The 27,855-nt window shown below is 50.6% G+C and overlaps 1 protein-coding gene across 3 annotated transcripts; it reads right to left on the reverse strand.

Annotated features, from left to right (window-relative positions):
* Positions 1-3,445: 3,445 nt before the first annotated feature.
* On the reverse strand, positions 3,446-26,012 carry ADNP (activity dependent neuroprotector homeobox). 3 transcript variants are annotated; one of them, XM_064729718.1, is made up of 7 exons: positions 25,748-26,012; positions 15,755-15,908; positions 14,465-14,510; positions 13,061-13,367; positions 9,933-10,045; positions 9,017-9,109; positions 3,446-7,568 (listed from the first exon to the last, which is right to left on the reverse strand). In XM_064729718.1, exons 3-7 carry the CDS (start codon positions 14,501-14,503, stop codon positions 4,443-4,445), a joined length of 3,678 nt encoding a protein of 1,225 aa, XP_064585788.1. In that variant the 5' UTR covers positions 14,504-14,510; positions 15,755-15,908; positions 25,748-26,012; the 3' UTR covers positions 3,446-4,442. The 3 variants fall into 3 exon arrangements, with proteins under 3 accessions (XP_064585788.1, XP_064585789.1, XP_064585790.1); XM_064729719.1 differs by having other exon boundaries at positions 15,755-15,911; XM_064729720.1 differs by lacking the exon at positions 14,465-14,510.
* Between the last annotated feature and the right edge of the window lie 1,843 nt (positions 26,013-27,855).

The following is a 27,855-nucleotide window of genomic DNA, read 5'->3' on the forward strand; positions in this document are numbered from 1 at the left end:
AAATGATCAGGGGTTGGAGAGTGCTCTAGTGCAAACCTGCCAGTCCTGTGCCAACTGTGCCAGCTCCACAAACACTGATTTTGCAGGAGAATTTGAAGTCAATGGCAGAATTTTAAAATGCCATAAACACCAGCTGGCTGAAGCCTCCCGCACACCCTGCACCAGGAGCAGTGTTTTACAAACTGCTGTGTGATATAACCTGAATGATAGAAATAAACTTTCTGTGCAGCTGTTCTGGGCCTTTGCAGGTTCCATTTTGCAGTGTAGGTGTGATTCAGCCAGGACCACCAGCAGCACAGCCCATCCCTGCACCTGTAGCATTTTAAAGGTTTTTACTTCAAAAGAGCCCCAGGAACATTAAACACCCTCAGTTCTTTGAATAGGGAAGAGAGGAGGGGATGCACCTTTTAGATTATTGGCTGTGCATCAAGTACAATGGGGAGAAATGGAAAAAAATGCTTGTTTTAAAAATGCATGTGGAAAAGCTCAAGATGGAGAACCCACTGCAAAGTCTGTAAAGGGAAAAAAAGCACCAAGCTTATGGTGAAAGTAAAGCTGCATGGCTGTAACCATGGAGACCAAAGCTCTTCTGATGCAGAAATAAATGAACACAACCTTTTCATATTTATTAGTGGGACTGATGATGAAAGATAAAGTCAAATTAAAATATAAAGCAATAGAGACAAGAGTGAGTGGCTGCCTCTGCCCCTGCAATGCAGGTTCTTGTAATGGATCATCACAAACGAGCTGGGGTTACAGAGAGACAAATCACTTATAAAAGGAACAAAATACTCCCAGTTATACCAACCTGCTTATGCAAATATCAGCTTCTTTATTAACAAAACTGGAGAGACAAAGCACATGACATATTCCTGAAATCTCTTGGTTCTGACTAAAATGGAAATTAATTTGTTTTCCTACCACAGCTGTGTGAAATGTGTTCTACACAATGGGAAACTTTCCTATAACTGTACTACAAGGGAGTATTTGAAACCTGCTTATTTCTTAGTGGCAAGAATAACAGAATTTTCCTATAAAAATACTGGATGAATATTCAGGTTTGCCATGAAAATACGTGTCAAAGGTCCAAGTCCTGACTGGTGAGTTGCTGCTGGGGAGCTGTCACTGCGGGACAGAGGGACAGCAGCAGCAGATGGCACTGGAGCTGATTTCAGCGAGGGTCAGAGCTGGAGCAATGAACCTTCACAGCACAGCTGACACCAGACACGGTTTGATTGAGCAGCAATCGCAGAGGAGGGGAAGGATCCAGCCACGGCCCTGCAGGAGGGTGCTGAGGGGAAGGGCGGCTTTGGGGCGTGATTCAGGGACAGAGCGGAGCCCACAGAGCTGCCGGGACATCCCTGCTCGGCGGCCGTGCCTCGGGAGCAGGGCAGGCAAGGAGCGAGGAGCAGCAGGAAAAGGCAGGAAAGAGCCCGGGCTGCAGCACAGCAGCTCAGGGCAGGAACGGGGCTCCGGCACCTCGGCTCTGCCCGAGCCTGCAGCCACGGCACCAACCCCGGGGGGCTCCCGAAGCCCCGGGGCCAGCGCAGGCTCCCTGCGAGCCCGGCAGGGGCTGGGAAAGGCTGGGGGTCTGCCCCAGGAGGGGCTGGGAAAGGCTGGGGGTCTGCCCAGGGAGAGGCTGGGAAAGGCTGGGGGTCTGCCCCAGGAGGGGCTGGGAAAGGCTGGGGATCTGCCCCACGAGGGGCTGGGAAAGGCTGGGGGTCTGCCAGGACTGCGGAGGGGCTGGGAAAGGCTGGGGGTCTGCCCCAGGAGGGGCTGGGAAAGGCTGGGGATCTGCCCCAGGAGGGGCTGGGAAAGGCTGGGGATCTGCCCCAGGAGGGGCTGGGAAAGGCTGGGGGTCTGCCAGGACTGCAGAGGGGCTGGGAAAGGCTGGGGATCTGCCCCAGGAGGGGCTGGGAAAGGCTGGGGATCTGCCCCAGGAGGGGCTGGGAAAGGCTGGGGGTCTGCCCCAGGACTGCAGAGGGGCTGGGAAAGGCTGGGGATCTGCCCCACGAGGGGCGGCTGGGAAGATGAGGGGCTGGGAACTGGGTCTGCCCCGGGAGGGCTGGGACAGGCTGGGGGTCTGCCCCAGGAGGGGCTGGGAAAGGCTGGGGGTCTGCCCCAGGAGGGGTTGGGAAAGGCTGGGGGTCTGCCCCGGGATAGGCTGGGAAAGGCTGGGGGTCTGCCCCATGACTGAAGCGGCCAGGGGCTGGGAAAGGCTGGGGGTCTGCCCCAGGAGGGGCTGGGAAAGGCTGGGGGTCTGCCCAGGACTGCAGAGGGGCTGGGAAAGGCTGGGGGTCTGCCCATGACTGCAGAGGGGCTGGGATCTGCCCATGACTGCAGAGGGGCTGGGAAACACGGGAAACTTCCAGCCCATCCAGCTCATGGTACCACATCCTAAATTACACACATGGGGTTAAGGTCCTTCCAGTTTTACTGAGTATTTTCTTCCCCTTTCTGACTTCCTCAAAAGTGTGGTTAGCCTCAAATCTGGAGAGGAATCAGTGAACAGCCTCAAAGCCAGATTTGAAGAGTAACTGGTTTGAAATACTAGAAAGTTTATGCCAAGACTTTAAATAACCACCCTTCATCCTTCTTGATATCCTGGTAAGAGAATGGTTGAGTACAAGACCTTTAATTTAATCACTGTATAAAATAGTATTTCCTGGAATTTTCTGGCAAATGAAACACTACTAAAGAGTTCATATTTCAGTCTTACATTTCACTGACTACACCCAGGACTTCAGAACACTGCAATCTGATTTTTAACTATAAGGTTTGCTAATAATAACCTTAGCAGGTACTGAGACAAGTGTGATGCACATTGATAAGAGGATACCAAGTTGTTTGTGTCACTGCTAAACAGATAAAGGCTGCTGCACTTCCCTGCTGCACAGAGTTCTTATCTCATCACAGCAGAGTCCCCTCAGTGAATCCCCTCAGGCCCCTGCCCAGAGGCCACACTGCAGGCCTGGCCTGGCCAAACCAACAAACTCCATTTCAGTTTTTCTGCTGTCCAATTGACTTTACCTTCCAGGCTTGTGCTCCCCTTGTGGGAAGGGTCAGCATTCCCAAGCACTGCCCTCCTGGCCCCCAGGCCCAGAGCTCTGCACACTCGGGGAGGATTTTCCAGGTGAAACCAGATCTCCATTCATTGAGGAATTCACAGACCTCCCTTCCCCAGGATGCAGAACAAGCAAACCAGTACACTGCTATTTATAACTGTGTTCTACAGCACTGAACAGGAACAACACATTTCAGCCCAAGTTACTCTGCAGATTCTCAATAACCTTGAAGGAGATAAGTATTCAGTAAGTACTAAACAGAGAGGCCCCAGCAGGGCTGGGGAGCACTTGGAAAAACAGAGGCAAAAAAGGAGGAATGAATATAGTGAGGTTGGATTTACCAACCAGGAATGGAGCACTTGCATGTAATAAAGCAAATATTTACATTAAGCACAATACAGCAATTTATTTAGATGCTTAAATGAAGAATACAAAGGGAAATAAAGATCACAAAATTATACATACTACAACAGTGTGTCATATATTAGATGGTATAAATGAATACAACACCTTGTTGGTGTTAACTAAAGATAAAACTAAATATCCAAACCCAGCACTTTGTCTCAGTGTGCTGCTTCAACACAATACACTTTTATACAGATCTAAAAGGTGTCAAAATTAGTAGCTGCAAACTTGTTTCTTGCATGTGATTTTTCTTTTTTAGCTTAAAAGATTTCAGAAAATGGCTCTGAAATATGTTTGTCATCAGTTGTCATGTCAAGGATATTCAGAACAAGAAAATTCTATAATACAACAAAGGCCAGATATATTTTTATGTTGCTGGCCTCTGGTTGGAGATTGTACAAGGTTATGTGCAAAAACTAAGTCTGTCAAAATTCATACTAGAGCAGTCTCAAGCTTTGCTAGGGAAACTAGATACAGCATTTATTACACAGCAGGGCAACACTAAAAAAGAGAAACAGATCTATGATGGGTACACAAGAACAGTTCCATAAGCTTCACTTGAATAGGTCTAAAAGACTGTACAAATATACATTTCAACTATTCAGAATGATACATGAAAACTCCATTTGCCCAGAGTCTGCTATACAGGGCACCGGGTCGCTGGCACGGCGCTGCCAGAGGGGCCCCTTGGAAAGACACAACTCAACATGGACAAGGTGAACGGAGGGCTGGAAATGCAGATAAAATAATCCTCTGCTTTTCTCTGTGTGCATTCTGGAGCCACCAGCATTTCCATTTTCACATGAAGTTACTGTGCTCACGGCAGCAGGAGCCCCCGGCCCCTGGGCCAGCAGATCTGTACATGAGCCCGGGCAGCAGGAGCAGCCGGCAGGGCAGCGGTGCCCGGGCAGCGCCAGGGCAGGAGCAGCCGGCAGGGCAGCGGTGCCCGGGCAGCGCCAGGCCCAGGGCTGCTCACGCCTGCTGGCTGCTGAGCTCCACCCCGGGCAGGCTGCCGTGCATGGGCTCGGCCCCCACGGCCCCGAAGGCCTCGCCGTCCTCGCTGTCCATTGTGCTGCTCTGCCACTCCATCTGCTCGCTGGCCAGGCTCTCCTCCAGCTCGGAGGCGTTTTTCCATTGCGACTGGTCCTTGGACCAAAACCCTTCTACTTTTCCATAGGAACGATTCTTCCACTTTGACTGCTCTTCATCGCTTTCAGATCCACCCCCCTTGGCCTCCACAGCGGGTTTACTGCTCCCGGCATCTTCGCTTTGGGAAGACTCATCTGTCCACACTTCTGGTTTTACCTCCAATGCGTTGTCTTCAAAATCCGAAACCTGCTGGGAGCCAGGCCCGCTTTCAGACTGGGAAGCTCCATCCTTCCACTCCACTGCATCTTCCTGCTCATCCTGATCACCTTCACTATCTGAAACGTCACCCACCAGTTTTGTGGGCTCTTCAGCAGCAATTATCTCTTCGTATTTAGAGCTTTCCTCTTGTTTTTGCTCAGCCTTCTCTGGAGACTGTAGTGTGTTTTCCTCCAGGATTTCCTTGGCTAAGCTGTCCTGGGGGTCCTGCACTGTGCTGTCTGTCGAGGGTTTCCCACCCATGTCAGAGACACGCTGGCCAAAGGGACTGCGGCTCTCGCTGTATTCCTCCTCTAGGTTTTCGTAGCTGTCTGAGGAACTGTCATTGTCTTTTTCTAAGTTGATTTTTTTATCAACAGTCTTACTGACATTGACCCTGGAATTCTTCTCGTCGTGGTTTTCAAACAGCCATTCAGCATCAAAATCCATCTCGTGTTTGACTTTGTTCAGCTCTTTCATGTTGAAGCCCAGCAGCACCCCAGGTTTGTATTTTTCACAATCCCTGACACATTTCTTCCTTTTGTTGCTGAAGTGAGACGCGATGTCAGATTTCCAGAGCCACAAACTGGCCGCCAGCTTCTCGATCTCTCTCCGAGTGGGGTAGGGCTGCTTATTGAAATACTTTGTAAGAAACGTTTTCCTGGCTTCGTACGAATCATCTTCGTGACCCTTGGGGTCCAGTGCTAGAACTACAGGTTCTTCAGGCTTCTCCTCAAAGGCAGAGGGGGCGTCATCGTCGTCCATCTTCCTCTTCTTCATCAGGGGGAACTCCATGTGCTCGTAGGCGCGTTTCAGCGGCGCGGCCGCCGGGGACTGGCCCAGCCGGGACGAGCTCCCTTTGTCCTGCCCGTTCTGGGTCTTGCCCACGCCCCTGCAGTGCACCAGGTGCAGCGTTATGGTGGAGGCCGTCATGTTGCTCGTGTACACGCCCAGGCAGTGGATGCACTTGTAGGTCAGCTTCTTCTCCACGGGGTGAACCGTCTGAATCACCTGGTGCCTCTCCCGGAGGTGATGTGCCAGCGCGTCGGAGATGGGGCCTTTCAGGATCGAAAAGCACAGAGGACACAGAGTTTTCCCCACATCTTTTTTGTAGGGCACTGCTGCTTGTGGAGAACTTTTGACGGGTACGTCAGATTTCTCCTGGATTTTGGGCTGTGGTTTTGGGGGGGCCGGGGGGGTGTTCTGAGCGTGGTAAGCTACGGATTCGGCGGGAGCATCCCGCAGGTTGTAGGTAGTGACAAGGAGGTGTATGTTCGTGTGGCTGCCCTGCTGCAATGTCAAATCAAAGGTGAGGGTGGAGTCAGTTTTAGGTCCCATCTCCTCGTCCACGTGCACCATGCGCATGTGGGCAGCCATCTTCTCCACGTCGTTGAAGGTGGAGCGGCAGTAGGGGCAGGAGAGCCCGTGGATCAGCATGTGATTGAGCAGCGTGTCCGTGGGCAGGTAGCGGTTACAGTAGAGACATTTGCTCGTGAAGTTGTGGATTTTCATGATGTAGTTGGCCACCGCAGGCACCTTCTCGGCCTTGTGCTCCTTCTCAAAGTGGACGCTGTACACGTTTTCGGGGAACAGCTCATTGCAGATTGTACAGATTTTCCACTTCTGCGTGGACGAGGTGTTGACAGCGGAAGGACCTGTAGCAGCCACGGGGGATTTGGAGCCAGACTGCCCCAGAGCTCTGGACGCCTGGGACTGCGACAGCGACGCCTGTTTGAGCTGTGCCGACGATAGTGAGGAGGAGTTGGCAGACTGCAGCGAGTACCTGGCTGAGGCCTGGGACCTCTGCTCCCCTCCCAGCGTGTAAGGCCTTCCATTGCCACTCGCTGAAAACTGTTTCATGCTTTGTGATTGTTGGGAAAGAGAAACAGCCGCATTGCCGCTGAGGCTGAGCCTCCCCCCTGGCTGACCAACGTAACTGGGGGGAACTGATTTAACCCCGTAATTGTTCTGCTGTAGGTGAACGTTTGACATCATATTGACTCCTGCAGAGTTTAACGTGGGCTTTGGTATAGTGAGTCTGTTCATCATCTGCTGTGACGAGAGCGAGCGGACGCTGCCAGCAGAGAGGGCACCCATCCTCTGAGGGAGTCCCATAGGCTTTTTATCCTGCGGTTTGGGAGCTATTAGCATCAAAGGTTTGGATCTGGGAACCACTACGTTGGTGTGACCTATCATTGCCGTGACCTGGTACCCGATCCGTTCGTGGTCTTCGATCACGTGCTGCACTAAAGCTTCGTAGGATTTCGGCATGAAAAGGCATCGTTTGCAGTGGATACCCCCCTCCTCTCGGGCACTGGAGCTCAACGGAACCGCACCATTGAGGGACTTTTCGCCTCCCTTGGCTACGTAAGGAGCAGCAACGTGCTGAAAATGTTCCCTGTAAATGTGCTTTCGAACGATTTCGTAGAGCGGGTCACGGTAAGTGCACTTCTTACAGTAATAAACAGCTTGTTCCACACTGTCAGCCTGCTTGGGTTTAAGGCTCTCGTGTTTGTTTTTATCTTTGAAAGTGCTGATGCCTCCACTCGGTGTACTGGCATTGGGAGCATGGAATATTTTAATGTGCGTTTCCAAAGTCTTTTTGTCCGCGTTGAAGGTACAGTAGGGGCAGTTGAGCAGGATCCTGTTCTCAAAGTCTTCGCTGTGAACATTCCGGAAGTGGCTTTTGTAGGCTGAAAAGAACTTCGAGGAGAAGGGACATGCACTGCAGCAAAAGGGCTTTGTCCGATAGTCCTTGAACAGAGAACAGAGCACAGACTAAATATTCAACTGCACTTCTCAGCAAGATAACACCCATGGTATTCTCTACACAACCTTTCTGAACACACTCACGAGTCCCCTGCAACTGCCTCAAACCTTCAATTCACTTTTCTCCCATTTCTGGCCTGCATCAGCCCCTAAACAGCTGCTCACATGAACACACACGATGTGCTGAGTGCCAAGGGCTCCCTCGGGGGTTTAGCCACGGCCTGGCAGGTGAGGCTGAGTCAGAACTGCCTTTCCCTACTGGTCACAAAAAGCCTCCTCCCTGCAGCTGAGCTGCAAGAAAAGGTCCTTGTGAGCTCCTCTCTGGGGGAAAGCCAAGCAGGACTGTTTGAGGAAATGAGACTGTATCCAGATGAGATACTGCCCACCTGAATCTGCCAAACTTGATAGATGTAATATGGATCTATAACTTCAGCTATTTCAGTGTCTTTATCCATTACACACTTCAATAGCACAGATTCCTCCTGAGTGTCACAAGTCCTGTGCACTGAGCTACACACAGGTCACAGGTGAGGGAGCTGGAGAGCTGCACTGCAGAAGGAAGCTGGAATATCTGCTCTGGCCTCCTGCTGAAGCCTCACACACCTGGTGGAAACTGGCTCCAACAAAAAAACCAACCAAGAGCTGTCTCCTCTTATATTACAATTTTTATTCTGGGTTACCTAGAAAAAGGGACATCAGTGTATTTTATGCAAGACAGTACTAAATGGTAATTTTCAGATTCACAGTAGGAATCCATGACAGGATGGGTCCCAGTTTCCTCTATTGAGCTCGGAGGTGCTCACACAGGGATTCCTTTATAGAGAGGTCTCTGACCTCTCCCTGCTGGGATGACTCTGTCCTGCAGCCCCAGCAGAGATGCTGCAGCCCACATCACTTGCTTGAATCAACAGCATCATCTCCTCCCTCCAGTGTGGCATAATTCTTTTACTGGCTCAAACTCACAATAGACTTGCAGTGCACTGACTGTGGAAACTAAAATGCAAAGCAATGTGGACACGCGTGGACCAGAGCTGATGACATGACCTGCACTAAGCAAGATCCAGGGAACAGCTTGAGGAGGAAACAGGAATAAACTAAGAAAGGTGAAGACCATTGCCAATGTATAAATGTGATCCCTTGGCCAGAGGCTGGGAAATTGTCTAGGCTGGACAGGTGGGAACGGTCTAAGTGAGCTGTTGACTTGAGCAAGGACCCACCAGCTCTGCAGCACTGGCCACCCAGGATCCTGAGACACACACCAGGAACAACTTCACAAAAGGAAGAAAAAAAGCACATAGCTTTTTGCTGCTCCTTGAGCTGCCAACACCTGAAAATCAGTGAGGAAAACTGCAGGAAAAGCTCTTGGCATGTCTGGGAAATGCCCTTCAGCATGACCCACTCCAGCCTCAGTGTCAAGTGAAACTCTTACCAACCTGGTTTTTTGTAAGCGATGGGTCCCACAGTCCCACGTCCTCCCATGTAGTGTTTTTCAAATAAAAGTCATTAGGTTCAAACTGCTTAAAATCCTGGAGAAGGGAAGATGGGAAGAGAGGACAGAGAGTCAGCAGCAAGGCCCAAGGGCTCCCTTAAGCAATCCCTGAGCAGCCCTGCACGCTCCCAGGTGCTGCTGGCCAAGGCAGAGACCATCACTCAGGGCAGGGGGGAGTTTGGAGAGCACCTCCTGGGAGGGGGAGAGCTCTGAATGTTCTCTGTACCACAAAACACCTGCACAACATCTTCAGCACTTATCCTCCTGACCAGCCTACACTGTAATTACAAACTCATCTCATTCCAAAAGCAATCCTGGAGAAAAGCATTCCCAAACTGATGTGTGGCTTTGGGGTTTTTTGGTTGCTTTTTCTGAGGTTGGTGGTGTGGTATTTATTTTGTTTGATTGGTTTTGTTTGGCTTTTAATTAATTTCACACAGGAAGCTTTTAAAGTTGGACATGGGTGATGTCCAAGACTCCTAATTCTTATTTTAAAAATTATTTTATGAAGCATTTCTTTGGCATTTCGCCGTTGGCATGAAGTCAGCCTGACCCAGGCACAGAGGTGATTCTGTAACTTCAGGACCTGCTGCAGCACAAACACTTCCTGAAAACCTCAGACCCATTTCTGCCCCAATATCCCACACCCATCCTGCTTCTTCCAGCATTCCTGGGTTTCAGTAGCCACTAATGTTTCTAGAAGTGTTTACAGGCACATTATATCTCAAGTTTCTAATTAACTCCTACTTTGTGTGGAACTTAAAATGGGTCTAAACAAAAACCATGGCATACACAAATATCTCCCTGTCCCCCTGACTCTGCAGCATTTTAGCTCTAACCCTTGCAGGTGCCATACTTACTTCTATATGTTCTTTACAGTACTCCAAACCAATGTCACTAAGTATTTTTTTCACAGTTTTCCGGGCCTTTCTTAAACTGCCAAGGTTGTTGACAGGAAGTTGGAACATAGTTTCTATTGGAAAAGAAGAGCAAGAGAAAGGTTAAAGTCAAATGTGTTTTGTTTGATAATGGTGCACTTTTCATTATCAGTAATTGTCTGCCCCATTCCCCCACAGAACTGGTCCCAGAGCTGTGCCATTCCCTAACACACCGTTACATTCTCTGGCCTGTCCTTGCTGAGGCTGCCCATGAGGCTGCACAGGGCACTGCTGAAAGGGCAACACACTGAGGGAACAGCTACTGCAGGAGCAATGGGCTGCCTCTGGAAATAACTTTCATTTCTTCAGAGTGTCTGTCTTTACCAGCCCTACACTGAAGTACTTCAGAACTCACTTCTCTCCTGTGCAATGTATCCCAACTGATCTGAAAACTGGCAAGCCGAGCTTCAAGGTTTGTGCCAGTCTTGCAAGAGATTTCAGTGGCTCTTCAGTGATAAAGATGCTTCTTCTATTCTGCTGTAGGTAGGGTAAGAAATTAATGCTGCTTCCTCCCTCTACTGTAGTCAGAGCTTTAACTGGCTGAAGCTCTTTAGCAAACACCCTCCTAGGAAGAAGGGACCTGAAAGCTTGGTCAGATCCCTCCAGAGAGAGAAACCACTGAGGAAAGTACAAGAGATGGCCTAAACCTCTCCATGTCCCTGGGAACTGTCAGCCTCCCTCCCATCAGTGCCCACAGTTCCACTGGGCCTGGCTGGGGCTGTCCTGCTGAAAGGGAACCCAACTCATGAACTGCTCTTCTCCTATGCTCTATCCATCCTCATCTCTACTGGAAAAACAATGTCTAATACAACCTAGAGCAAGCCAGCTCCCTTTTAAAGACATTTCAGTGCTTCAGAAATACCTCCAGTGACTGCATGATCCCATGTCTCAGAAAAAAAATCAGTGAAGCAGCTCAGTCAAGTATGGTCAGGATTTGAATTCATATTTTCAAGTGAATTTCAAATCCCAGGAGATAATCAGAAATGTTATTCCTAGTGATTAATATGAGCTGCAGAAAGAGCAGTGCATGAACACAGTGCATGTTAAAGCTCCTGGCAATCTGGGCTGCCTTCTTTGAATCCCAAGTCCCCACCTGAAGAGTGAAGCCCTGTGCTTGCAAAGAAAAGCATTTTTTGTCCCATGACACAGCTAGAGCCAGTGCAGAGCTTGTCTGTAGGCACTGATCACTTGTACACCTGAGTCAGCCACAAGACTCAAAATACTGCTTGGTATCTAACAGCTGATTTCAAAATGCCACCAAACTTCTTCAGCAAAGGCATCAAATGCTTTCTCTTAATCCTGTGTCTAATACAGCTGAACAGGCCACAGGTACCACGATATACAGAAACTCTAAGAAAGTAAATTATTTCCAACTGCCTGAAAACAACATCTCTGGTCTATCTGCAGCATCTTCTTGCCTCTGCCCTTTGCCTGCCTCAGTCAAATTTTAAAGACATGAAATTCCCTGGAGTTACCTATCACCACCCACCACAGCAGAGGACACAGTTGGATCTTCACACCTGAAACCTGAATTTCAAACTCCAGCTTTTTACATCAACCTTACTTTGCAAGTTCTGCTGGGCAGCTGAATCCAACTCACCTCATTGTAACAAAACCCCTCATCCTCAGGCATACACAGTTAATTTTATTTAGGAAATGTCTGACTATTTAATCTTAGTGAGTGGAGAGTCAGATACAGTCTGATACTATTACAGGCTGTGAGTACAACAAAAGCTTTTAGCATCTCCATCCATTTCTATTTACAGCAAGTAACTGCAGCTGTAATGTAAACATCACTCTGCTGGCACCTCCTTGGATGGGGACATAAAAGCAGTTGGGATTAAGCAGCCTCTCAAATCACCATCTAGGCATTAATGCTGCCCTGGAAATGAGGCATCCTTTATCTGACCAAAAGCTGATGTTTAAGGGAAGACACCTGGAGCATCTCTGACCACATCAACCTACACTGAATGCTGGGTGGAATGAATAAATGACTGCTTAAAACCAACCCCAGCAACACCCTGACTTGAAATCTCCAGGTAGGAGCCTCAGGTGCCTCAGAAGGCATATCCCAAAGCTCTCTCTCATAATAAAGAGAGAAATAAGCCAGAAATAAGCCTTTTATCTTGCTCAGGCACCCACACCTGTACGAGTTGGCCAGGGCTCTTCAGGAGGCCACTCCAGCTCCCCCCCCTGCACTGAGGTAATTTCTTCATAGGATCACCATGGGATGGCCTGGGTGGGAAGGGACATTAAAGCCCATCCAGTTCCCCCCTGCCATGGGCAGGGACACCTTCCACTATCCCAGGTTGCTCCAAGCCCCATCCAACCCGGCCCTGGACACTTCCAGGGATGGGGCAGCCACAGCTTCCCTGGGATACCTCTGGCAGGGGCTCATAGGGAAGAATTTCTTCTTAATGTCTTCTAATTTCTTCATTTTATCTCTTGAGCTGAATGTTTCTTATAAGCATTCCATGAAATTTACACTTCCATTCAATTTTCACTAAATAAGTGACCTCAGGATAAAACTGCAGATGTGATTTCAACCCTCTTGTACATGATTAAAAAGAATGAAATATAGCATCAGTTTTAATTTCTCTTATGAGCACACAAGGTTCACCCTTCCCTTCCTAATGTTCTCATTTATTCCTACTATGAAAACTGAGAAAACATGAACTTTCTGGTGATCTGACTGACAACCAGAATTACCAACCACCCTGCTGAACAAAGCATTAGGTGTGAACAAGTGTGCAACACAGACATTTGTATTAGCAAGGTACAACCCCAGCCTGTTCTGTCCCATCGTGACTCAGCTCAATCTTGTCTTTCTAAAATAATCAGCAGTGTCAGAGCTCTAGTTCATTAAAGCAGGTTTTTAATCAGTTTTGAACTAAACGATACTATTTGCTGTTATTTCTGTGCATGCTTATAACACACAACTGCTCTTACTCTGTTTTCCCCTCTCCCCCTCATCGTGCTCTGCTGCTTCACCAGGTCCAGCCTTCCTGTGCTCCTTCCCCCTCTCCTTTCTTGGCCTCCTTGGTCCTTACCTCGCTCATTTTCCCATTTCTCCTCTTCCCTGTGCCAATTCATAGCGTCCACATTCTTTCGTCGTTCTCTCTCATCCTGTCTCCACCGCTTCTTGATATCTTTGTCCTTAACTTGTTCATTTTCTCTCCTCTTCTCATCATCCCTGTGCCATTTTATTGTTTCTGCATTTTTCTGCGGCTCCACGCTTCTTTTGAGATAGTCTTGTCGCCTCCTCCTCTTTTTTAACATATCCCTTTCCCTGGCACGAGCCTGCTTTTCTTTCTGGGAAAGAAAAGCTTTACGGGGCATCATGAGCTGCTGCTGTACCTGCAATAACATCGCATCCATGGAATGATCACTCTGAACATGCACTCAGTCAGGCACAACAGCTCACCTGGAGCTCCACACTTCACACCCAGGCAGTGCCCTGCTCAGTGCCCTGCTCCTCCTCTTCCCTCCTGAGCCGGGGCTCCTCAGAGCTGGGCCAGCCTCGGGGCCACCTCAGTGAGCCCAGGGATCCTGGCTGAGCAGTGGCAGTGGCATTTCTGTCCCCTCCCTGCAGCTCCTCCTCCCCCAGAGCCTCTGGCAGCCCCTTGGCTTTGCTGCTCCCGCTCAGAACAGGCTGTGGGTGGACAGAGGTGTGAAGGGAACTTGGGGACCTTCAAACCAGTCCCCTCTCTTCCTGGAGAGATGCATTTAATCCAACTTAAAGGTGCTAATTTTTCTTTCCAGACCTCCATCTCCACCCACTTTGGGTGAAAATGGCTCTCTTGGCTGGGAGGAGGGAAGGGGGATTAGGAGACAAGCCACAATCTGAAAAATTGTGTAAGCTTTGTTTCCTGGGGAAACCTGGCCAAAACATTTAACTGCAGTTAATGAAATAAGTCCTGACTCATCTACCCAGACTTCCTCCAAGTGTGTTATGTCTTGCTATTCACAGGAACAAAGGGAAAAAAATGAGACTATTTACTTGGAGTTTCTGCTGACAGCATTCCTGAGGGGTGGGGCTTCTTGGGGCTGGATTTTGAGGCTTGGGGCACTTTGTTTCTAGAGAGGTGTCAATGGAGACTACATTTAACAAACTGTATTTACTTTTGGTCATTTCTCTGTAGTCACCCAACACATTCACATTTTCAAATGTAAAAGTGTGAGTACCTGCAATTTTGAAATCATGGAAGAATTTATATCATTATTGATAACCTTTAAATATTTTTCTGTACACACTGAGCAATGTTTCAGTAAAGGAAAACTGCAGTTGTAGGCCAGGTTTGAGTTCTTTGGTTGGGTTTTTGTTAAGTTTTGAAGAAAGATTTGCAGAGGTCTAATCAAAATGAAAACTGCAGAAATGACAAAATTACTAGATTACAATACTTAAGCAAAGCCTAAAACAAAATGAAACAAATGTACTTTTAAAATTTAGCTACCTTATGGAAAGCACTTGTTCCCAGCATGCAATACTCCATCTTTTTCCTACAGAAAAAGCAATGTTTCAAACCCTTATTCTAAAAGCTGCTCCTTTCCCCTACAATACATCCCACCCCACACACTTTAACCCTCTGCTCTGGTCTATTGCCTTTGTTAGGTCTGTATCATGATCCCGTGGCTTTCATTCCAATAATTCAGCCCCAAATTTATTAATATCCATAATAATGCTAAAAGGGAAGGGCTGCAGCAGAGTCAAATACCATAATAAAAAAAATCATGCAGTGTGGTAACACACTAGTACATAAAATTCAGATTATGCTAAAAATGACTTCATTACAAGGGTGGGTAGCTCTCTACCAGACAGCCGGGGTTTGGGTATTAAATATTTCTCAGTAACAGTTGGCATTCAAATCAAAAAGCAACGGGAGCCCAGGATCAGCACCCTCAGTGCCACCCAGCCACTGCCAATCTGTACCACAGTTTCAGTTCTCTGTGGGCTGGGTGCCAGGACATTACTGCTGTTTACTAGAGCAAACTTAACTCATTATCTTTGTAAGTGTACATTATCATTACAATTTTATCAGTAACCTGCTTCAATTTCAATAACAATAACATGAAACACATCATGCAAATGATTTTCCCTCCCCCACCCAAGGCAAGTAGCAACATTTCAATCTGTCATTGTTGTATTTTCTTTCATTTGTTTCTGCTGCTGGGAGCTTTTCCCCCTTTGGTTTTATCTTTTCACAGGATTCTCCCCTCCCTTTATACAGCCCACTTTAACTGATCAGTTTATAGACAAATGATAGAAAATACCTCAATAAAAAGCATTTCAGCTGAATTTCCAAAATTAAACATTTCACTTGAGATTCAAATAAGTAATGTCATATTCCAAGGAATATCTTAAAGGGACATCCAACTTAAATTGCAGATCTTTGAACTTTCCTATCTCAAGTCAGTGTTTCCCCCAGTTTGTTTAGCATTCCAGAATCATCTCTCTTGCAGTCTCAACTAGCTTTCACTTTCACCTCTGATGGTTTTAAACCGGCAGAAGAGTGAGAATTTTAAACCAGGAAACCAATTAATCTGCAGTGAAGCTGCCAGAGTGATTGATCCCAAAGCCCCCCAACCTCTCAATTTTTCTAGAATCCAAGTTGGTGTTCCTTTAAGTTCAAAATGTCCAAACCTCAGAAGCAAACAGTCAAAACTATCCTTTTTTAGCCCATACTTTGGCAAATGAAAACCTTTACTCCTCCCCATCTCTGCAGTACTTCTGACGAGGCATTTACCTCCAAAATGAATGGTGCTTGGGCGTCTCAGACTCATTGGACAAGCTTCAAGCACAAGCCTCCAAAGCCAATTCTCCTTGCAGAACGCCCCCTCAGGGCTCCGTTACACCCCCTGGGGGAGCCCAAGGCCCGGGCACAGAGGAAGGCTCATATCCTGCTGGACAAAACGGAGAGCAGAGACAAGAGATAAGAGGTGCGATAAGGGCAGTGTCACACTGCCAGGTACAAACCGCAGCCGTGCCTGTGCGGGGGCTGCAGGGCAGCTGTGCTGCAGCAGGTCCGAGCATGTCTGTGCTCCAGCTTTGTGCCGATTGTGCTGGGGACTCTGCAGGGCTCAGCTTTCAGCTCGGGTACCCAGGGCACAAACCCAGCAGGGCACAGGCTGGGAACGCTCCTCCTCACACTCCATCCCCTCTGCAGCGCTGGGCCTCAGCCCCATGAGCACCTGGGGCACCACAGCACAGCTGCGCCTGGCCCCTCAGGGACACTGGCACCACCCTGGGACACTGCCGCCACCCTCGGGCACTGCCGCCATCCTGGGACATTGCCACCATCCTGGGACACTGCCGCCATCCTGGGACATTGTCACCACCCTCGGGCACTGCCACCATCCTGGGACACTGCCGCCATCCTGGGACATTGTCACCACCCTGGGACACTGCCACCATCCTGGGACACTGCCGCCACCCTCGGGCACTGCCGCCATCCTGGGACATTGCCACCATCCTGGGACATTGTCACCACCCTCGGGCACTGCCACCATCCTGGGACATTGTCACCATCCTGGGACATTGTCACCACCCTGGGACACTGCCACCATCCTGGGACACTGCCGCCACCCTCGGGCACTGCGCCATCCTGGGACATTGTCACCATCCTGGGACATTGTCACCATCCTGGGACATTGTCACCACCCTCGGGCACTGCCACCATCGTCCCACACTGCCACCATCCTGGAACATTGTCACCATCCTGGAACATTGTCACCATCCTGGGACACTGCCACCACCCTCGGGCACTGCCACCATCCTGGAACATTGTCACCATCCTGGAACATTGTCACCATCTCCATCCCACACTGCCCCACCCTCGGACCCTCCCTGGGAGGTTCCATACAAACAGGTCCCACCTCACATGACAATGGGACATCCAACAGGTGACACGGCCTCCAGCCACAGCCCTGGGGACACACATTCCTCTGGTAAGCACTCAGATTAAAACTGGCAGAGCATGGGGGGTTTGGGAAATGGCACGTAAATGATCACACTTTGTGGGAAGACTGATCCCTCTTCAACTGACATCAGCCACGGACACAAAGTCAGTCTTGCCCATAGTGGAAACACAACAGGTACCGTTAGAGCCATAAAATCTGAAACTACCAAATCTAAAGTTTATAAAAGCAAAACTTGTTGAGTCATTAATAATTACTCTGCCAGGGAGTAAGGCAATATAAATTGTCAGATTTTAATCTCTTGATTACTCAGACAGAACAGCCTCAAGTACAGAGTGCTTTTCTTTGGCAAGTACACTTCCAAGACAAGACACTACAATATTTTAAGAAATGAAAAAAGACAACATTTTTAAAATACTTCACATGGCAGCAAACCTGAATACTGGAATATTGCACGTGCTTTATTATCAAGAGCATCACCTACACCCTCAGCCACACAAAGATGGGTTATTTTGTTTCACAGTGATCATTTTCTGACCAGAAGGCAGACTTTGTGTCCCTGTGTGTCCAGCAAGTCCAAATGAGCTCTCTCCCAGGGAGTCCTCCCTGCAGCAAACACACTTCTGGGTGAGGACCCATCAGCCTCGAGAGCAGATCAGAGGCAATTACTGCATCAGGCTGATGATACTGAGCTCAGGGAAGTACTTCATCCCATGCTGGGTCTCCCAAACACTGAGCATCATTTCCCTGTGCTGTGCTGCTGACAAGGATCCCCGAGCATCTGGCGTGCTTCTTATGTTATGTCATCCAAATGTCTTTGATTTTAGCCACTATTTTGCCAGTATTTCAAGCTGAAGAAGTTACTGGTTTATACCTAACAGCCCAAGACAGAATCATGCAGCAGAGCTGGCAGCAGCTCCGTCTTCCTGGGCAAGATAAAACAAGACTTGGTTTCTTGATACTGTGTGTTTTATTTCCCTACTCCAGCTGCATTTGAAACAAGGTAACTTTTAACAATTTGCCCAGCAAACTACCTTTCATAGTCTGCTCTAGAAGCCAGCCATGAAATAGATTTGCAGAGAAAGCTGGTAGTGCAACACTGAGTGAAATCCCTTAAAATACAGGGAAAATATGCAAGAAAATGAACCTGTGGTTCCCACAGCAACAGAGAAGCTGCCTCTCTGTGTATGCAGGTTAAATGATGCTCTGTGGTGTGATGGTGTGGAATATTCTATATTCACAAGAGGACAGTGATGGCCTGTCCCTGACACCTGACAATTCCATGACAGCTGAGCAAGGAACAGTGATAGATGGGAAGCACAAGGGTTATCTCAGGGAAGAGTGAGCAACTGGAATAGAAGTATCAGAAAAAAGGAATAGAAGTATCAGAGAGAAGAGAGAATTTTGGAGAACAGAAACTACTGAGAGCCCTCCTGAAAGTAAGAGTTGCAATTAACTCTCTCTGCTCCCTGTACAGAGAGAATGATTGAAGAGTCTCTTCCAACACACCTCTCACTGGCTGACACTGAGCATTTTCACTTTCTTCCCAGGGACTCTTCCCTTCCCTCTTTCTTGAAGCATTTCTGGCCTAGTTTAGTGAGGGCTGTGCACCCACACTCCTGTGAGGGTAATGAGATTTGTTCAGCAGCACATCTGAAACGCCAGACAAGGAGGGCTCCTTTGCAGTGCCCTGTAATCCCGAGGAGGCTGTTTGGTAACAGCAGTGACACTTCCAGCTGAGAGCCCTCCTCAGCCCAGGGGCCACCTGCAGCAGGGAGCTCTGCCCACAGCAGGGATTTGGGGTGCAGAGCCAGCACCCCCTGCTCTGAGTGAGCCCCAGCCCTCCTGCTCGGGTGTGTACCCAAAAGAGGAATCAACACAAACCCTAAGTGACACCCTCTGGAAAGCCCAGCTCTAAAGCTGAGGATATCACCCTGATGGAAACCCCCAGCTGCAAGCTGCTACCTGGACAAAGCGCTGTAAGACTGACACACTGCAGCTCTCCCTCACAGGCACACAGGCAGTTTGTCAACAGCCCCTCTGTCAAAAAGCCAAGCATTTAAAAATACTAAAAACCACTTCAGAGACTAGATCAGCAACTTCCAAAACCAGTTTCAAGTTGTGTGCAAAATCAAAAGGACCATTTCACACCACTTCTCAGGGCATCCTACACAAACACGGCCTCAGGAGAGAAGTCCATCTAAAATGTGGTACTGAAGAAAACCCCACCTTATCCTGGGGAGGAAATTCTGAGACTAAAAACGTTTAACATCCTGTTTCAGTGGTTACAGGCAATTTTCAGCAAAGGTTTATGAAACTCTGGTTTATACCTTTTTGTTTGGGCTTGCTGCCTAGCCTCAGCTTGACTCTTGCATTAAGAACTCCCAACTTCCCACCCAAGGAAGAACTATGGAAGGCAGTTGTAGTGAAAGGAATCAGTAAGGCTGTGCCTCAGTCTCCATTCATTCTTTATTTAAAGGCTATAAAACCACCTTTTGCAGTCCTGCAGACAGGGATCTCCTAAGTCATTCACACACTTCTCATTCTTGCTCAATTTCTGGAATTTTCCACTGGAGCCCGAAGCTCCATCTGGTGGGTGTGGACACTCACTGCAAAACTGAGCAGGAATTAACTGTTTCCTCATCAACTTTGCTTCAGCAGGAGGAGTCCTGGGCACTGTGGCATCTCTGTGCCCCCATCTGAAATACAAAATGGTCAAATTTTGATTGCTCTGGGAACCACAACTCCTTATTTCTGTTCTGATGAACAATCTGCTTCCCCAGGCTCTGCTGGGAACAACTGGTGCATTTTCTGATTTTGATGATGTAGGCTGAGGTATGTTAAAGAATGCTGGTAGCTGCAGTTGAATGTTTTCTGAGGGATCTTTTCAACACACATGATAAGGGCCACATCAACTCTGGCAACCTCTGTTGCATTCTGAAAAGCACTTTGAAATCGTGTTCATTCTCTAGGGGACAAGAAATCCTGAATTAGAGACACTCACAGCTCCAGAATTATGCTTGCACACCTCCTGCCATCTTAGGGAATATCTTTTGTGACTGTTCAAGACCTCCACAGATAAATGTTTATATGCACACAACATGGGCAGCTAAATCAATATTCAATACACATCCTCAGTGTGAGAGTCGGGCTTGTTCAGGGCTATTTCTAAAAGATTTTGGTGTGAAATGCAATAAAGCCTGCACATCTTGCAGAAATTTGAAATCCAGCCTGGAGATCATTGAAGCACAAAGGATATTATTTGCTTACACCATGATATCCACACCTCAGTGATCAGGAAAAAACGGCTGCATGAGTATGCTCTACAATTCCAAAATAATCCTCATCTAGATTGTAGCTAAGCATGAGCAATCCCAGAATAAAAATAATTTTGGAAACAGAAGCATGATTAATGAATGAGCAGTTACCATTTAAATTAAATCAAGAATCACCTTTAAATTTTCAATCCAAAGCTCACAAAAACATTTGTGTAATTAAACAAAGCAGCACAGTAGTTGCTGTAAAACGTGCAAGAACAAAGCAAATAATCAATATACACGTAATTTATGATTGGATTACACTGACTGGGAAACTGCAGCCAGATCAGACTGCAAGTGAAAATGGTCCCCTGCCCTCTGTGTCGTTTCCTGACATCAGCACTGTGTCAACAGCCAGAGCAGAGGCCTGATACAGCCAGAGGAGTGGTTTGGGGCAGAGCAGCTCCTTCCCTCACCCAAACAGCGGTGCTGGGCTCCAGCCAAGCCCCGGGGCAGCAGGAAGCAGCTCCAGCCCTGCCCTGGCAGCTCCCACACACAGAGACAGACACAGACACAGACAGAGATATACACAGGCACAGATACACACAGACAGATACACACACACTCACACACAGACACACACACAGACACACAGGCACTCAGGTACGCACACCCAGAGCGCACAGCAGCCCTGCTGTGCCCTCAGCAGCCACAGGCACACAAAAGAGCACAGCAATACTTTGCCCAGCCCATCCAAAGCCCCGCCAGTGCCCGCTGTCTCAGACAGCAGATCCAGCAGATACTGGAGGGATCTCGCCAACTGGCTGCATCTGAGTTTTCCAAGGGTAAAAATAGGCACTGAAGGAGGCTGGTGCCGCTTGTTTTCCCTTGCCTTACACTTCACACACGCGAGGCACCAACGCTGCCATTACAACAGGAAAGGCTGTAAACAAGAGCTCCAGCTCAGTCTTACACTGCACATTTCTTACCTCTCCCCTTCTGCCTAAGCACAGCTCCCAAGGCTCCAGTCCCTGCCTACATTCCAGCGTTAGGCCACCTCAGCTACTGCTGTCCTCCATCTGCCTCAGGAACCTTCGACAGGCAAAGGCCTTCATAGCAACAGCAGCAGCAATGGGAAACAAAACAAAATAGAAGATCACGAACTTGAATTTGACTCTTTAGGTGAAAAAGCATTTCAAGACCACTATTGTGCCCACTGAGACTTCCAGAGCCATCTTGTCCCCTGACTGCTGCTGCTATGAAGCTGCATCACCACCACCTTCCTTGGCCCAGCTGCAGCACGAGCTCAAGCTGTGAGATCCAGAGCCCCATCAGGAATCACTGCACACAGAGGGAGAACAGGGTGAAAGACAGCATTGGCTGAGACCTGGCAGAGGAGCTGGGGCAGGGAAGAAACAGCCAAAAGTGAAGGCAGGCTTGAGAGCAGGCCCTGTCCTCCACCTGCAGCACCGGAGGAGTGGGAGTGCTCCCTCAGGGAACAGCTGCTCACACAGTTGCTTTATTTCTGTTTACTGTTGAGTGTTTTAGATACAACTTGAGAAGCAGACATTAAATAAAAGATTTTTGCCAAGTGATCTGCATACATCTGTAGGTGTGATGTGTCCACAAGGTCAACTACACAGGCCTTGGACTCCACAGCCACTCTCAGTTTTCATCTAAATAATCTCTAATGCCACCTTAAAAAAAACACCAAAACAAAACCCAGTAAGGATATAAATGGCGGTAACTGAAAGTGACTCACTGCAGAAAAAATGGTATTTACTCCATTCTTACTCCAAACCATCAACCCTCATTCACATTCAAGAGCACTACAGAGAAATCAGAGACACTAAATACAAGCTCCAGTTTGCCTTCTGACACCAGAGCTGCAGTGAAGCTCTAACAATGCAGTTCTTGCCTGGAGGCACATGGCCCTCAGGTAGATAAACAGGAGTTCCACCCTCTCAAAAGCCTTTACTCAAATCTGGAACACCCATCTGATTTTCAAACCACACTTCAGCTCCTCCTGAAAGCTCCAAAGGAACAGGCCAATGTGGCCATCCTGCCTAGGCAGCAAGGCCATTCTTCCCAAATGTGTCAGGTGGGGCAAAGTAAACCTCCCACATATACTAAAGGTACAGGATTTCTTTTTAGTGAAACTAAATTAACATCAACAAGAGTTCTTTTTTTCCAATGCAGAGACTCAGAGCAGCACCTTTCATGGTCATCTCCATCTCTTACACTATCAAGAAACACCACTAGCAACAGATTTATTTCTATGAGCAGAACTATCTCCCCATTAGAAATTATCCTGTTACAATTATGTTCATAGAAACCATACCCTATGTCTGTGTGCAAATCTGGGCACAGAGCAGCTCTTGACTCAATATAACAAAAAAATCGTGAGATGCTTGTTTAGATACAGGCCAGCACAGTCAGCTGCTGCCTTTTCAAACAAGCATGGTGTGTGCATCTTAAAGAAAATAATCCCACTACATGTAGCATTATTAATATACAAACTCAGCTGCACTAATGACTTTTAAAAAATTGTCAATTTTGCCCGTGCAGGTAGAGCAGCTCCAATGGCACCTGTGAAACAACACAGTGAGCAGCTGCAGCCCCAGAGCTGTTCCCTGCCTCTCCTGGCACCTCTCCTACAGACTTTAAACTAGTCCTCCTCAGATCTGATACTGCTTTGTTCATTCCCAATAGAATTTTGTCTCCCTTAAACACCTCAAGTAGTGGAGCAATGACTTTACCTTTCTGAAAATAAAACCCCACAAAAACCACCCCAACACATTTCCTATGAAGCTGCTAAATGTTACTTGCAGCTACCTCAAACATATTAACCTAGGAGCACCATCTTTGCTTCCACAGAATCACTTGCTTCAATTTCTTTCTTTGCATCAATCAAATCAGCTGCCATCTTAATAACAAGCTATAAAATACACATTTGGACCATATCACTTATGACTACTGATAAGATTCTGATACATTTCCGTATTCCAGGAATTCTACTGTAAACTTCAGTGTTTACTTTCAGTATTTATGTTATTACAGTGTGGCAAAGCTGAGCTGGGAATTATCAGCCGTTATTCACCCTGCAGTGTGTGAGCAGCCCCAGAACAGTGTCCTGCCTTTCCCTGCAGCTCACAGTGCTCAGAACAGCACAGGGACTGGGGCAGCACCAACAAGTGAGAACTCACACTTAACCCACGCTGTGGCACTAACAGGGACCACTGTGCCCGTGGCAGGGAGCACTTCTGGCCACTGGCAACGTCTGCACTACCCACAGAAAATCCACCACGTTCCTGCGCTCAGCCTGAGGAGCACACACACCTTCCTGGTGTGCAGCTGATGCTGAACGCTGCAGGGCATGAACTTTCCAAAACAGTCAGCAAGTTCCTCTTCAGTCTTCCTCTCGTGTGAAGACTTCTCATTGCCAACTGTGGCACTGGGTCTGTCTCACCTGCAGGCAAAGGAGTCACCTTTCACCTTCCCCTGCACACCCAGCAGCAGCTACCTCCCTCAGCCTAACACAGTGCACTGCAGGCTCTTCATGACAACACACCCTGAAGCAGAAATAGTGGTAACATAAAGAGATGCCTTCTACAAACCTGTCTGATGGACCAGTGCTTCTATTCAAAACAAAAAAAATTACTTTTAGTAATGGGGCACTAAAACGGTATCAGTTTTCAATGATCTCAGAGATGTCCCCTGGGAGCATCTCATGTCTGCTGGATACCAAAAAGTCACTCTTGAATGCTAGCTAAGAAATAATGCTAAATTGAGCAAAGGACATCTAACTACCAAAAACAGTGCAAAACCATCTACCTTAGTGTCAGTTTTGGAGAACAAGTTATTTATTGTGTGTCAAAAAGGACATCTCTAGGTAGACTGAAGGTGGAAATATATGCTGTAAAAATCTTCAGAAAAGGTAACCATTATGTTACAACTCATCAGCATCTGGTGTAATTCTCTTAACAATTCTCCTCTGTTGTCTCCTTTAAGATTTCAGCACATACCATGGTAATGTTCATCTACTGATATCAAATTACTGCTCAACATCTGCAACTGCACATCTGCAAAGGAACCAAGCTTCGGTTTGGTTTGTTATTAAAAGCAGGAAAAAAAAAAGCTTTTCTGTTTCTTAAGCAGACTGATCCATCTTTCTCACCTAGAAGGATGACAACTTGTGATTATGAGTTTGCAGAGTCCTGAAGTGAAAGTTTTCCAAGTAGGAGACCCTGCAGGAGGGAGCACTGCTGAGGCACACAAGGCTGAGCTGCACAGCAGCCAGCTAAGGTCGGTCCATGCTACCCTGACAGGTGGGGTAGCATGGACCTCACACTTCCAAGCAGAAATAGAAAATAGCAGCAAAAATAAATAGAAACACAGCTACGAAAATAAACCCCACAACTTAAGGAAAAGGGGGCTTTCTCTACAAGGAACACAAACCTCTCTGACCTACCAAACGGCCTACATACACTCAACAACCATCAACAGCTGGCAGCGCCCAGTTCGGGGGCACTGCCCTGCGGTCCCAGACAAAGCCCCTCGAGGCTCGCCCCATAGCGGGGGCTGCAGCCCCGTGCCTGGAGTCGGGACAGTCAGCGGGCCCGGGAGCCCCGGCCGGGCCGTGACAGGAGCCCAGAGCCCCGGGCAGGCGGTGACAGGAGCCCGGGAGCCCGGCAGGGCGCTGACAGGGGCCCAGAGCCCCGGTCCGGCGGTGACAGGAGGCCGGAGCCCGGGCCGAGCCGCCCGGCGCCCGCTCCGTCCCCCGCCCCCCGCCGCAGCGGTGCCCGGCGCGCAGGGCGCCCCCTGCCGGCTGCCGCCGCGCAGCGCCCCAGCCGGGCTGCGGCGGATTCGGGGGGGCCGGGGGTGTCACGCCCGCGGCCGCTGCCCGGAGGCACCGGGGGTGCGCCGAGCCCCGCGCACCGCGCACGCACTGCCACTTGTCCGGGAACCCCGGCCCGGGCTGCAGCCGCCGCGGGAAGGGGTGCGTGGCACGGGGGTATTTGTCCGGTGCGGCTGCCAGGCTCCGGGTTTGCTGTCTCCCGCCTTTGTCTCAGCACCGGGTGTCGGTAACTGCAGCCCGGGGCAGGGATGGGTGAGGCAACGGCACTGCATCCCGCGGCTGCGGCTCGGGATGGCAGCGGCGGATCCCGCCTTTTCCCGCGGGCAGGGACCCCTCGGCTGCTCCCATTCATCGCGTCCCCGGCGCCGCTCCAGCACCAACTCCGCCGGCGGGGCCCGGTGCAGCTGCACACCGGGATGCCGGACGCGGCCGGCAGCAAGCGGTCCCGCTCCCTCGGGCTGCCGGGACACGTCCGTGTGGGGAAGGGAGGCGGCCGGGGCCGGCGGCGGGGAGGGAGCAGCGCCGCGGTCCCCGCAGCCGCCGGGGCTCCTCAACATGTGTGCGGGCGGGGAGGGGCCGCTGCCAGCTCCGCACGCCCGGTGCGGCGGGCAGGGCGGCGGGCACGGCGCGGGATGCCCTGGGGAGGGAGGGGGCGGTCGGGCGCTGTCCCCGCCCGGGTCGCACCGCGGACCCGCGCTCGCACCTACCTGACCGGGCTCTCCTCGCAGCGAGGGCGGGCTGGGGCGGGGGGGGCCGCCGGACCCTCCCCGGCGCCGCCCGGTCCCGGGGCGGGCGGGCGGAGCGGAGCCGCCGGCGGCGCGGGGGAGACAAAGGGGGAAATGACGGGGAGGGGGTGCAGTGTGCGGGGCGGGCGGTGCGGAGCGGCCCCGGGGGCGGGGGCGGCGGTCACTGGGCCGGGTGCCCGGGGCGGGGGCGCGGGCGGGGGCAGCGCCCGGGCCCCTCAGACAATACAGCCGGGTCCCGCTGCCCAGAGCCTGCCCGGGCCAAGATGGCGGCCGAGAAAGAGCGGAAGTGACGCCAGACCCTCATTAGCATACGGGACTCATTGTCCGGCGGGAGGGGAGGGGGCCGCGCCCCGGGGGGGCGGGGGAGCCCCGGGGGTCCCCGCGGGACCGGCCCCGCCGCGCCCGCGGCACCGGGCGGTGACACGGCCCCGCCGCGGGGGGGCCCCCGCGGGGCGCACCGGGGCGGCTGCGGCCATGGCGGCGGCGGCCGCGGCGGCGGGATCTACCCCGGCCCCGCTAGGAGGCGCCGCGCCCTGCGGCTGGGTCCGGCGCGGGGATCCCTCCGCCGCGCCCCCGGCCGGGACTACATCCCGTCCTGAGGGGCCGCCGCCGCCGGGGCGGGGGCGCGAGCGGGGCGGGGCACGTGACCGCAGGGGGCGCGCACGTGACCGCGGGGCGGCCCTGGGAGCGCGCGCGGGCCTCGTGCGGCGGCGGCGCCTCAGGGCAGCGGCCGGGCCGGGTCCGGGCCGCCCCCGCGGGCCCCGGGGCACCCCCGCTCCGCCCCGCTCCGCCCCGCTTCGCCCGGCCCTCTCTGCTCTGCCAGCCCGGCCCACGGGCCTTCCAGCCGGCCTCGAGGGCCGCCCGGGCCTGCCGTGCCCGTCCGTGGGAGGTCGCGAGGATGCTGAAGGGCCTGGAGCATCTCCGTGCTCAGGAGGGGCTGAGGGAGCTTGGGCTGCTCAGGCTGGAGAGGAGCCCTCAGCCTTGGCTGTCCCTGTGTCTGTCCCGGTGTGCAGGGGGTCACGGCAGGCCCAGGCTCTGCTCCAGACCCAGCGATGGCCCCAGAGCCACGGGCAGGGACTGAGCCCAGCAATTCCCCTGCACAGGAGGCAGAGCTGCTGCCCTGGGCAGTGCCAGCCCTCAGCAGAGCCCAGAGAAGCTCTGGGGTCTCATTCCAGAACAGTCTGGACACGGTCCTGTGCCATGTGCTCTGGGCTGGCGCTGCTGGAGCAGGGACGTGGCACCGGCTGAGCCATCGAGTCCTTCCCAGCCAGACTGGCTCTGGCCCTGGCTTGTGCCCATCGCAGCCTGGCCAGGGCTGGGGCGCCCAGGGAGGGGAGGAGGCGTCGAGTGAGGCGATGGCCATGTGGGAGCCTCACTGGGACACCCTGCCCAGCCTGCCATGGGATGGGACAGTGGCATTGGTCGGGGAATTCTGTGAGGCCACACAGGAGCTGTGTGATTTATGCCCTGCCATGTCTGAAATCCAAATTGGTCACAGAAGCACAGAATGTGCTGAGCTGGAAGGTGCCCTCCAGGACCATCGAGTCCAGCTCCTGGCCGTGCACAGGAATCTCTCCGTGTACCTTCCCATTTTGGGTTAACAAACACCCTGAGAACAGCGCCCAAAGGCGGGGCTGTGATCTTTCTGGTGAGCCCTGTGCAGGTGTGCTCACACACACCTGTGCAGAGCCACTGGACACCCCATTTTGCAGCAGGAACACTGGATCAGAACAAGACCCCACATGCAGTTCTTCCTTGTGGATCATGACACTGCTCAAGATCTCCTCAACAAACGATGAATTCTAAAAAGCCCTCTAGGAGTGGCAGGGATGGATGGCTTTTGTTCCTTCAGAAAGACACAAGCACTTGGAGGAGGAAGTAAAGTGTAATTCCCTCCATCCTCAGTGTTCACACCCTTTCTGGTTCAGTGACATGCTGGAACTCAGCCTCACAGTGCTAGAAAGGAAATTTGATTCCTTGCCTGAAGTATAGAAGCCGAGAAAAGTTGTCACCAATTCTTTAAACTTCATGTAACTTAAGGATCTCCTGCATTTTGAGGTGACTGGTGT

This window comes from Zonotrichia leucophrys, chromosome 20, assembly GCF_028769735.1.
Source record: "Zonotrichia leucophrys gambelii isolate GWCS_2022_RI chromosome 20, RI_Zleu_2.0, whole genome shotgun sequence".
In the NCBI taxonomy this organism is placed as follows: domain Eukaryota; kingdom Metazoa; phylum Chordata; class Aves; order Passeriformes; family Passerellidae; genus Zonotrichia; species Zonotrichia leucophrys.